The sequence below is a fragment of the Conger conger genome, chromosome 14 (assembly GCF_963514075.1).
Source record: "Conger conger chromosome 14, fConCon1.1, whole genome shotgun sequence".
Taxonomy (NCBI): domain Eukaryota; kingdom Metazoa; phylum Chordata; class Actinopteri; order Anguilliformes; family Congridae; genus Conger; species Conger conger.
In genome coordinates, this window is record NC_083773.1 from 30,263,948 (window position 1) to 30,276,759 (window position 12,812).

General features: G+C 40.7%; 1 protein-coding gene across 2 annotated transcripts; it reads left to right on the plus strand.

Moving 5' to 3' along the window:
* The first annotated feature begins 448 nt into the window (after positions 1-448).
* Positions 449-12,423, plus strand: gmeb2 (glucocorticoid modulatory element binding protein 2). 2 transcript variants are annotated; one of them, XM_061219467.1, is made up of 11 exons: positions 449-587; positions 3,048-3,208; positions 5,489-5,577; positions 5,967-6,097; positions 7,073-7,176; positions 7,765-7,922; positions 8,335-8,376; positions 8,473-8,544; positions 9,011-9,148; positions 10,401-10,523; positions 10,616-12,423. In XM_061219467.1, the coding sequence occupies exons 2-11, from the start codon at positions 3,078-3,080 to the stop codon at positions 11,233-11,235; spliced, it is 1,608 nt and encodes a 535-aa protein (XP_061075451.1). In that variant the 5' UTR covers positions 449-587; positions 3,048-3,077; the 3' UTR covers positions 11,236-12,423. The 2 variants fall into 2 exon arrangements, with proteins under 2 accessions (XP_061075451.1, XP_061075452.1); XM_061219468.1 differs by lacking the exon at positions 8,335-8,376.
* The last annotated feature ends 389 nt before the right edge of the window (positions 12,424-12,812 follow it).

Genomic DNA, 12,812 nt, shown 5'->3' on the forward strand with positions numbered 1-12,812 from the left:
CATTAGCCTAATGCCAATTTCATCCAATTTCATTAGTAAACAATGCCGAAAGTAAACAGAACATTCCGGGACCATCGTGTGGTGGGAATGGATGAAACTGGGTTGATCCCGGGTTCAATACTATCCTATGTACTGTATATCCTGGGTTTTCTGTCAGAAAGGGGTATAAAACAGAAGCTTTCATTACAGTCATCACAGTTCACCCTAGGCAGTATGTAAATTGTTAAATAGTTAAGTATAAATATCTGGCTTATTATTAACTTCCTCTACATGGTAGTTCTGAATTTTATAAGTAGGATATGTTTGACAATACCAATCACTACAACGTGACACATGGTGTTCAATGAAATTATAGGCGCTCAATATCTACACCACTGCAGAAACTTCATGAGCCATTTTGGACATATCAGTGGAATTCAGATTTTTGAGAGTAGCCCCCTTGCGGCCGAACCGGTGGGTGACGCGAAAGCCGCAGTCTCCGCCCCTGTGGCAGCTCTGTTTTTCATCCTGCGTCACCATTTCAGTACACAGCGCCACATCTTTTACAGCCACTTGGTCAAATACGATTGCATCTCCAAACCTAGAAGGTAAGACACAAGTTTCTTCCGAATGATCTGCGTTATGAAAAGGGCTTGGGGTGATTTCAGTGGTTGAGCGTAAGGACGTACACTGTGAGATTGCCGTACGGACGGATACGGCCCACCGCGCCGGTGATTATAGAGCGTCAAGACGGCGCCCTCAGCACGATCTGGCGTAAACCGTGCGTCTGGTGGGTGGTGACAAAACATCTAGCGACTGCACCACAGGGTACTTTCTGTCCACACAATAACCGATCGAGGATCAGTTTACCCAACTGTAACCCCAACTCCAAATATTGTCCTGAAAACCATTGACTGATCCGGGTCCAGTGCTGTTGGACAGGCTATAGTTATATAGCTAGCTACATATCTGTGGTAACGTTACGTTAGTGTGGGATAGTCACGGCCAGCGGTATGTTTTGGCATATCATAGCTACGTGTACAACTGCCAGCGATTCAGCACGGAAACAATTTATTCTTTAATAAAGTTAACTGCACTTTAGGGTCCATGCACATAATCAACTGAAAGAAATTAGCCTAAGCCGGACGCAGTAATTTGCTAACCTGCTAACTTTAGGCTATGTTGTATTTTTGTTATGGAACTCCGCTCTACAAAGGTATTAGCTACAGTTGGCTACTAACTGTTAACTCACCAGCTAGCTAATTAGCTTACTTTATGATAAGTTGCATAGTTTATCACCTAAAACCGTTTTATAGCAGGCTAGCCAGCTGTGATCAATAGCATGTAGGTTACAATAGCTAGCGTTAGCTAGTTTTCCAGTGTTGCACTCGTTGCATCTACTGTGCTAGACTAGCAGTAGCAACGCCAGGCATTACTCCTAGCAAGGGCAAGGGGAGTCTGCTACTTCCTTTTAAAACTTGGCTAGCTAAATCATATATCCCTACATCTAGCCATTACATGCGAATTACACTTCTCAACTAGCTAGGTAAATTCAGATTTTTATGACTAGCGTGTAAAAAAAGAAGTAAATGTTACTGATTGCTTAACTTGTTTGTAATGCTCGTTAGCTCGTCCTAGTCAATTTGCGTATAAGCATTCGCAGCCCATGAAATATTAGCTATATGAAAAAATCTATTGGTTAGCTAATGGTATTGTGTTTATTTCTTATGTAACTACAACAAATAACTTCACCACAAACCTATTACAGTGGCTACCAGCCTGACTTATGAAGAAGCAACACGGGAGATATGAGTGTATATCTAAATTGTGTGCACACAGGCGTATGTATGGAACAGTATGTCTTTCTGAAACATGTTGCTGCCCAATAAAGCTCTGCCTCTGAACAAATATCTTGCATCATACAGCTTATTACGGCTTATCCCTTGTGTACAGTACAAGTTCAGGAGTATCCCCCCCCCCCTCTTCCAGCCCAGTGTTTTTTTTTCTTTTACCTGAATTTACCTCAGATGGGAACTTGAATCCATGGCTTATGCAGTCAGTCGGGCTGAGCGTCGACCTTGACTACGTAATTTGCTAACCACTGATCGTTGCTTAAAATATCGTTTTCTGTAGGGCTGTGGGTCTTCTACAGGAAGTTCAAAACACAAAAGACTACATACAATTTGCTTCCTACAAACTCACAAGGCCTAGTACCTTGTCATAGTTTAAGTCTATAGCTTTTGCACACTTATGGTTGAGCGTAATGTTACAGTAACAGTAGTCTTCCTGAATTAAATCCTGTCCAGTTAAGGACCAGAAGTTTCTTGAAATGGTCAAATGGCAAGTAGCTTTAAAGTGCTTAATTTTTAAATTCCACTGGCACCGTCAATGCATGCTCAGTGCCACCGGTCACATGTGGATTTCTAAAACCACTGGCCTGTCCTATCAACCTCACCTATGCAAATAATGCAAATATTTAATCAGCCAGTCATGTGGCAGCAACTGAATGCATAAAAGCATTCAGACATGGTCAAGAGGTTCAGCTGTTTTTCAGAATGGGGAAGAAATAAGATCGAAGTGACTTAGACCGTGGAATAATTGTTGGTGCCAGACAGGGTAAATGGCGGTTTCAGTATCTCAGAAATCTCAAGAGTTTGCAGAGAATGGTGCAAAAAATAAAAAACATTCAGTGAGCAGCAGTTCTGCGGTCAAAAACGGGCTGTTAATGAGAGAGGTTAGAGGAGAAGGGCCAGACTGGTCTGACAGGAAGGTGACAGTAATGCAAATGACCAGTCATTATAACAGTGGTAAGCAAAAGAGCATCTCCGAACACACAACGTGTCAAACTTCTTAAGTGGATAGGCTATAGCAGCTGAAGACTAATAAGTAAAAAAAAATTAGTCAAATAAAAGCCTAATAAAGTGCTCACTGAGTGTGTATTTAATCTAAATACCTGAGTTGCCCTGACAAAAATGCCACATTGATGAGACTCGTAATATCCTTGAATTGGTGGTATCGGTGATTGTGAGAAACCTGTGTAGAGTGCTTTGCTTTGCTTTTCCACCTAGTGAGCAGCCCGGCTGACTGCAGCTCCAGCCATGGCCTCCTCCGAAGTCAGCATGCATGTGGAGGAAGTTGTTGTCGTGACAACGCCAGACACTGTGGTGGATACAGCAGTTGTGGAGGAGGTGAAGACTATGCTGGTCACCACAGAGCTGGCCCAGCAGGGGTGAGTGTCCAAGTATGCCAACATGCCTTGCCTTGATATGGGAACTGCCATGAAGGCCTGCATTTTCTTCCAGCATCACTGAGGATTCGGTCTATTATAATCAATGTTGGCTAATGATGTACATTAGCCAAGGTTGAGGCTCAGACAGTCTGTGCTACATGGGCTGCACCTGGACAGCTACAATCTAAGCAGACTTGGATGACTAGGTTACCATTATGATTTCTACAGTCAGCTGTCTTTTTGTTTTTTGAAGCATGTTATGCACATTTTCTGAAATTAAGCAGCAATATACAGTAGGACATCATTCAAATGTTAAATATTTCCCTTTCACTATTTTTAATATTTTGATAATGGAAGCACACAAGGTTTTGCACAACAGTGCTCTTTCATTCACTAAGATACAGTATGAGAAATTAAGTATATTTGTAGGTTAGGAGTATGGAAAGCTGATCTGAGACCAGACCTTGTGGCACTTTTCAAACTATGCATTAATTAATCCAGTCTAGATGGTGTCACCATTTACTTCAGACGAGGGGCAATTGGCAACACCCTTTTATGTGACCAAACTCTGTTTGTTTGCATTTTATTTGTTAATTTGTGATTCTGAATTATTTTATGACTTTAATAGACTGAACCCTCTTAAAATATTCAGTGTTTTGACATAGGCCAAAATGATTCTTAGTAAAAAAAGTGCTGTGTTTTATTCCACAGAGCATTTACAGTTGGCTAAATGGCATTTGACATTTAATTGTCCCATGGATTGTTGTTTTTCCATCTGAAAGCAGGTTCCACTGTAATATGTATTTTATTTTTTACTTATTCATATGCTTATTGAAGATGAACTTTTAGCATGATCCTCGGGGTGGGGGGAGGGCAGAGGGCATTGATACTTCTGTAAGCCCCTGTCTGTATTGGTATTGTCTCCTATATTTTGCCAAATAAATATATCAGTAGTTAAAATTAGATTCAACCCTTCATTGCCCCTAGATGTCTTGTGGTTGACCAGCTTCTCTGTTTCAGTTTCATGGTTCTAAAGTTTCAATTTAGCCTAAATGATGGTGAAATGATTGCGCAATAGTTTCCTGGAATTTTGTAATCTCTGTAGAATGTCTGTTGTACTAATCTTTGAATGCAGGAAATGATAGTGATACTTTTGAGCCTCTAGAATCACTAACGTGTTAAACAAGCAAGGGAGGGGCACAAAGAGAGCAGATATTTAGCATTAAAGGCTGTCATGTAATACAAGAACTGCCCAACAACATATATTGCATATACCTCTGTTTTATTTTCTGCTATTATTGAACTACAATTTCATTGTATGGAGATGAATATTTAGACCACAGTAACCATGTTATGTTAGTGGAAATTAATTTTAAGTTGTCCAGTTCAGGCTATGAATTGGTAGTTGAATGTATAGTCCCCTCCAAAAGTATTGGAACAGCAAGGTCAATTCCTTTGTTTTTGCTATACACTGAAGACAATTGAGTTTGAGGTTAAAGGATGTACATGAGATGACAGATCTTAGTGTCAGCTTTTATTTCCTGGTATTTTATCTAGATTTGTTAAACAATTTAGGCTAGAACATATCACCTTTTGAATCTGACCACCCATTCTTTAGGTGAGCAAAAGTATTGGAACAGGTCACTGACAGGTGTTTCTTGTTGTTCAGATGTGTCCTGTTAAATTGATTGGTTAAACAATAAATAGTTCTGAATGTCTATTCTTGGTGTTAGCCTTGGGTTTTGCCTGTGAACACTGCATTTGTGTTAGAAACGATAAACCAACATGAAGACCAGAGAGCTGTTTTTGGGAGAAAAGCAAGCCATTTTGAAGTTGAGAAAAGAGGGGTAAACAATTGCACAAGCCTTAGGATAGCTTGCAGAACAACTTTTCTTCATATCAGACCCTCCTACCGTGATTTTATACATGTTTTCTTAAGAAGAATCAACATTTTTCTGCCGTGTTTATATTGACAGTTTCACTGCAGTTTAGAGATCAAATCTGTATATAAATAGAGTGCTTGTGATGTTGGTGTAGGCGTATCAATCTGTAACTTCCTTCTGCTTGACAACCTATTTAATTGAGTTTAATTATATTAATTGTATAATACCGTTTTAGGAGAAAATTATACACAAATACACAACACATGCTCCTGCAGGCATAAGTCTCATGACTTCTTTTTTTGTTTTTTCGTTTGTCTTTTTTTTTTTTTTTTTTTTTTGTAAAGGAGTACAGGTAGTTCTTCCTGTGGTCATATGGGTGTTTGTGATTGTTGTTCAGGGAAGAAATGGCGGAGGAGAACATGGACCATGAATCTGAAATATCCACCTTCACTGCGACTCCCATCCTGGAGAAAGAAGCAGTTATAGGTACTAAACTCAACTGTTTTTATGGGTAATTCATGTTGAATGGCACAGTCCAAAAGCTAATACGGCAATATCATTCAAATTTAAAGTGTTAACAAGAATCTGTTTACTGATTCATGTATTGATTTTTCATTTGACCCCTCAACTGCAGCCCTTTCATAAATGTGTGGCAGATGATAAGCGGTGGCAGGGTATTTAGTGCTGGATATGTTGGAGCATTCTGCTTATAATGTTGTTATAGTTTTTACTATAACCTCTGGTTCGTGCTGTGGAATTCTGATCCCAATAATATTGCATCAAATAATACAATTTAGTTTGTGTTGTGCCAACATGTTTGCTGAAAAATAATGTGCCTTGTCCGTGTGTCACCATTAATCTTTGACCGCCTCCAGCAATGAAGCTGTCTGAAGAAGTGGAGAATATGGAAGCAGAAATTATATACCCCATAACCTGTGGAGATATCAAAGCTGCCCTCATTTGGAGGAAGTTTGTGTGTCCTGGAATTAACATCAAATGTGTTCAAGTGAGTCTAATGTGCGTTATTCACTTTGTGGTTCCCAGAAACATGGTAGGCCTCCCAACTGATATATGTTCATCCTGTTTCCTAGGCATTCACATTCATTTTATAGAGCAAAATAGTGCTGACATCTATCCTATGGAAAAATCAGAATAAGGAGGCAATCCAGTCTGGAAAACACTTCACACTAGATTCATTTTACATTTACATTTTTGTCATTTGGCAGACGCTTTTAATCCAAAGCGACTTACAAGTGCAAATCCAAATATGAGGGTCTTTATTTCTGCAAAAAGAGCACACCTGCTGAGAGTCAGCACCTCACTAAAAGGGCATTATTTACACCGTTCCTTTATGCCCCCTAAGAGGTACTGTGCAAACACGTGCAGTCCAGTTTCAAGGGCATTTTTGACAAGAAAGTAAAACTTTTTCTCATCCTCCCTTTTTATCATGTTTCTTGCTCAAGGCCCACAGGAGTTGGTAATTCATGGCCTGTGAGGTTTGTTTATCTGGTTTGCCAAGGATACTCACAATTAAATGATAACCACCTGGGCATGTGACCAGTTCAGCGCATGAACTTTTTCTATAACCTTGAATTTCATATATATGTTTGTCGGGGAAGTGAGGTTGAAGTAAAGTATGTTTAAACGTTTGTGCAATTTATGAATCCAGCAGTTTTAACGATCAGCACCATTGTTTAATGTCCGGCTCTCTGAATTCTAACAGTTAAAACAGACAGACAGACAGACAGACACATACACGCATGTGCACACACACACACACACACACACACACATTTGCTCCTCAAATTGCTGACCCCCCAGTTCCTAATTTATACTAATATTACAGTACACGCATTATCACTGTACATGCAGTGCTATGCATAGTATCTAACTCCCTTTTGTCACTTAAAAAAATCATGACATACATCTTGCCATCATAACTGATTAATCAGTTTTTGGTCCTGTGTCTGTTTTTTCCTAGTATAACGAACACCTCATCAGTCCAAAGGAGTTTGTTCATTTTGCAGGGAAATCCACTCTCAAGGACTGGAAAAGAGCAATTCGCTTGAATGGAATCATGTTAAGGTCTGTTTTTAAATGCGTTCTGCTTTAACAGTAGCCTAGCCACCTCAATGCAAACAGACGCAGGTTCATATGATACCCTTCAGAAATAAATGGTAGTCTGTAAGTTGTATCTATAGCATTATATACAGTCTGTTGAGTTCTCAAATCAGCACCAGTTTACTGTGAACAATGTTTATCTGAGATGTGTACAGGTCTTGCCATGACAGTACAGTCGATAACCTTGGTTTGCCTTGGATACAGTGAGCATAGATAAAAATTCTGATATCATGTTTTCCTTGGTGCTATGGGCAGTTAAAGAACTAGTCCTTTGTCAGGCAACAAATGATTGTGGTGTTAGTGTTGCTTGCAGTGTAGTAATTTGCATTTGGTGATAGATCTCTGCTTCAGGGAATTACAGAAACACAATTCTGCTTGTGAAATTTTGCTTGGATGGACATTCCCCTTTTCTGGTGGTGTGCCTGTTCCTTTTTCACTACCATAAATTTAGCATTTATTGAGATACATACACATTTGTGATGACCACATTTTAGGACTTATCTGTGAGGCACAGTTTCAATTCACCTTTTCCTTGATTGTTTATCTGTTCAGGAAAATAATGGATTCTGGAGAACTGGACTTCTACCAGCACTCCAAAGTGTGCTCCAACACCTGCCGCAGTACCAAAATCGATTTAGTGGGCAACAGGACATCCTTTAGCAGTCAGCAGTCCACAGAATTTATCCCTGTTACTCCCTCATCAGCAGATGGTAAATACCCCTCATGCTAAATTGTCCCTCAGAGCCTTCCTACATGTTCCAGCTCTCTATGTTGTGCTCTGTTCTGCTCAGAATCTTTTTCTGGAAAGGAGGGTGACTCATCGTGTCTACGCACTGTTCTAGTGTGTTGATGGGCTCCGTGGCCTGGTGCTGTATCCAAACAGCTCCACTAAGCCCGGTGGTCCCACAGGGAAACACATGCTTTGTGTTGCCTCTGTGCAGACCTGTAAAAAATTTGCTGTAGCTTTCTTACCTTGCGATTGATTTTTTTGGAGAACAAAGAATAGGTGTGTATTAAATAATTGTTGTTTAAAATGTAATTCATTATCTGTATTCTAAAAAATAGATTATCTGTATTCTATTTTTAAAAATATTGGGGCTGTTTGGAAAACTACTTTTGAAGACCAGGACACAAGACAAAGACCGACAGTCTCATTCATATCAGGTTTATATAAATAATTGTAAGATTTTCTAATTCAGTTTCCTGGTTCCAAAGTCAATTTATTGTTCTCGTACATTAAGAATGTCATTTTGGTTGCAGTGAATGGGTCACCAGCCACATTCACAATCGAAACCACAGAGGAAAGCACTGAGTGGGTGACAACTATAGGAGGTGAGTCTCTTCATCTTTCATACATGGGATTACTGAATCAGACCTGGGCTAATGAGCTGTTAATTTAGCTGCATTTATTTTGAAGTTTTTATTAGCTTCAGGGCTATTTATGTTGCATACAATTGATAGATGTTCTTATTAATTGATTGGTGTAATATATTCTGAAAGTGTGACCACAAACTATGGGGTCAAGAAAGCAAATGTTGATGAAGCAAACCTGAATTATGACAAATGAAAAATAACGGAAGCACCTAAATGCATGTTTTCAATTGACCTAATTATGGAATTGGCTGGAACAAAAACCAGGCTACACAAGCACCCACCCGAGTTTGGCTAACCATGTGCTAAATCAGTGTTTCTCAACTCCAGTCCTCAGGACCCACTTGCCAGAAGGTGTGTGAGTTTGTGGTTACAAGTTGTTACCTGTGGCTGTGTGATAATCTCTTCTTTTCATTCCTTAAAAAAGAAGACACAGTAACCTTCTGGCGTGGACTGAAGGACGCTGGACTCTTAGAGGAAGTGGTTGAGGAGTTTCAGAAGGAGGTGAAAGAAACACTGAAAGGACTACAGGACCGCATTCAGCAACCACCATTGCAAGTCAATGGTAACTGCAACAAACCACCAATGTTGTTAATGTACTGCTGATTCATGTTAGTTGTGTTACCTTGGTGAAACATTTAAAAGGTATTTTATTCACCTGCTTAGAGGGATGGAGTATCTTTGTAGTGGCATTGATATCTTAGGGATGAATGGCACAAAATGCAGCAATGCTTAGGTTTTTTGGGGCCAGTTTTACATACACAGATTAAGCTTGGACTAAATCACAGACTAAATTCAGTTTCATATGGAGATTCTCCATTCGAAACTGAATTTAGTGTAGGACTAGGACTAGGACTAGGACTTAATCATGCTTCTTTGCATTTTATAACGGGTGCAAAGTCCCTGACTCACCGTTGTATTTTGTATAATTTGGTGGTTTTGACATCATTATCCAGTCACAGGCAAAGACATGGGTATGTGTTTATTTATAAAGCGGTTTTAGGCAAGCTTCCTGTTTATCTGAGTGTTCTTTTTTTGTCAGAGCCCTGTGTCCTATCACCTACAGTCATGAAATTAATTGCTTTTTACTGGTCCTCAGGCTGTTTCAGCCCTTGGTCAAACTGCTTTTAGACATTAGGCACTATGATCTTGAAACAAATGACAAAACGAGCTGTTTCATATGGATGATTTTCGTCTTGCATGATGTTGCAAGATATTTCTCAAGATTTGTCAGACACCATGACAAATCTTTCTAAGAACAGAAAAATATGTGTTTAAATAGCGGAATTTTTGCTAATTTAAAACATGACTAGAGTGTATAACTGAAATATTTTCTACGAAGCTGAGCTAACTCATAGCCAGTACCTGCCTCTGTTGTCATGGGAGCATAAACTTGAGGCTAGTGGAGGTGTACTGCAGATGTTAACTGGTACAGAGACCATTTGAAATGATCGGAACAGCTTGGCTAACTTGTTGTCGGCGCTAACTTGGCTGCATCGAGTTAGACAAACCTGTGTTCGTTGCAGTAAGCGCTGGGGATTTTTGTGGGTATAGAATCTGAATCTGAATCTGAAGCAACCTAAATGCATTATATAGCTAGAGGACAGTGAATGAAAGAGATGTTTTGTTCATTTTCGTATTTCAAGTAGGCTACAATTGGAACAAGTCTATAAAGCAAACCATAGTGAAGGAGCCTGAGAAATTAGACCCACCAGGCACACAAAGGCTGCTGTCAGGAAAGGCTGCTACTGCCTGTTTTGTAGTGGTAGCAAAACACCCTCTGGATTGGTTGGATATGTTTTTTGTTTTTTTGGCAGATGCAGTGCTGCTGAACAACATAGTCCAGAACTTTGGCATGCTGGACCTGGTGAAGAAAGTCTTGGCGAGCCACAAAAGCCAAATGGACCGATATCGGGAGCAGTATACCCGTAGCTTAGTCGGTAAGCTCAAGCACACTGGCACTTGCAGTTCTCCCCAGTGAATGCGGTGCATCATGTGATTTACCGACGGCGTGTTGTTCTTCTGCCACCAGCCCTGGAGCAGCAGTGTGACGAGCACCGCAAACGAGCCAAAGAGCTGAAGAGCAAATCCCAGCACCTGAACAACGTCCTCATGACCCTCACGCCCGTTTCCACGCCCGTCACCCCCAAACGGCCCCGCCTGATGCGGGCCACTTCGGGCCCCGCCTCGGTGGCCTCCCATGCCTCCAGCCAGCCCACGCAGATCACGCTGGCCTCGGGCCTGCCCATGGGCCAGCTGACCAGCCTCCCCTTGGACAAAGTGGTGTCGGCCATCCAGGCCTCCAGCATGAACTCCCAGCACACTGCCACCTTCACCGCCGCCAACTCGCCCCTCCTGGGCGGCTACACGGTCCTGGCCTCTCCTGGCACGATGGAGATCCAGCCCGATGCCTCCAACCTGACCGTGCTCAGCACGGCGGCCATCCAGGACGGTGGGACCATCGTCAAGGTGGTGAGCCCCTTCCAGCTGCTCACTTTGCCGGGGCTGGGCGCCACCTTGCAGAACATGGCGGGGGCCGGGGGCACCATCGTCACCATGCCGACCAGCAACATCGAGACGGTGGTGACGCAAGCCGAGGAGCCCACCGTAATCGAAGTCAAAGAGGTGGATCAAATGGCGGAAAAGCAGTAAAAGGCAGAATGGCCGCCGGTACAGTGGACACAGAGCTGCCTGGAGTGTCCAATATCTCACCACTATGCTTAGGGAGAGTTCTCCTGCCAACCTGGGCTAGAATATGTTATGACTACTGTTTTAGTTTTGTTTTTTTAGTTCCAGTTTTTTTGCCACTTTGTTTATGTCTTTCATTTTTAAATGCCCGGATCAGACTAGGTGTCACCAATACTCACCAATGCCATGCATTGGTCAGGTGTGAGGGATTGTTGGGTGCACCAATTCATCGATCAGGCATTGGCATTGCGGTTCATCGTTTTAAACCAATCACATTTAACACGGCTGACTGAAGCGAACGATGTAAAAGTTTGTGTCTGCACTTTGGCAGCAGCAGCTCAGAACTTCAGTATCTTTACAGCGTGTTGAAATGATCCGGAAGGCACGGCATCTTCAGGATGACGACGATATTGAACATTGTTAAGTGATTGCTTGCGTACAGTTTATTTCTTTCTTAAAAACATCTATTTTAATCTTTCAAATTCCTTTTTTGCAATAACAATACAGGGTAATTTCCCATTGTGGAAAAACTTGAGTGCAAGCTGGCAGCTGAAAATATCCCAATTTGCGGTTTGAGTGTTTGGTGTAAATAAAATGTGTGATTGTAAAGCAGTGCTGAGACATAGTGCTTGTGCCTTCACGTCCTTATTTTATCACAAGGACCCCTGGTGTACACACAGTGGACCTAAACAGTATTTCTCCTTCTATTTAAAATAAATTAAGCTGTTTTACTCATGAGTTGTAATCGACAAAACTATAATTTATTTTATATAATGCCATGTTGAAGAGAAGATGCGCTGTCTTCACCAAAATATAAATTGCAATGACTCCCATGAACATCTGAGCATTTGAACCCAAAATAGTGGTTTACATTTTTTAAACTGTTACCAAGAAACTGATACTGATTTTCAAACGTTATGACATGCTGCACAATTTCTGCCTGTAAAACATTTAAAAAATGTCCTAACACATACTGCATTATGTACTTTAACTGGTTATTAATACTAAGGTTTTTTTCTTTTTGGTTTATGTAAAACTGCCATAACTGAAATTGTAGATAGTTTACACTTGAATAAAAACAGTCTGTAAGGTTTACATTTTGCAAATGAATTGTACATTGAATAGTAATAAAATATGCTTTTTGTTTGTTTATTCTGTAGCTATTTCATTATATCACATTGTAAAAAGAATCACAGTAATTACAGCTTCCTTTAGTATCATTAAACAAAAGTATTTTGCTACTACTGTCCAAAATTGTGTTTTCATCTGAAGCACTTCTTGAAATACAAAAGATGGTAAGTCTGCCTTGATAAAAGACATGAGTCTTATCTGTTTTGTTATGTTATTTATTTGAATTCTCAGTTTCCTTTCAGAGTAAAGCAGTGGGTAAAGCAAAACAAAAGTGACATCGTTTCAGTTTCATTTCCAGGGAATGGAAACATCTGTGCTGTGTTGCTTGGGAGGAGCCTGAGGTCCTCAGCACTATAACTGTGAGCACCACAAACACTGAACAGCACATCAGTCTGAAGAGGATTACATTT

What these genes read in the sequence shown, in the direction of transcription:
- gmeb2 (XM_061219467.1), top strand. Translation starts at nt 3,078, where the DNA reads ATGGCCTCCTCCGAAGTCAGCATGCATGTGGAGGAAGTTGTTGTCGTG. An exon ending in TTAACATCAAATGTGTTCAA is followed by an intron (nt 6,098 to 7,072) that starts GTGAGTCTAATG and finishes GTTTTTTCCTAG; the next exon opens with TATAACGAACACCTCATCAG. An exon ending in TTGAATGGAATCATGTTAAG is followed by an intron (nt 7,177 to 7,764) that starts GTCTGTTTTTAA and finishes TTATCTGTTCAG; the next exon opens with GAAAATAATGGATTCTGGAG.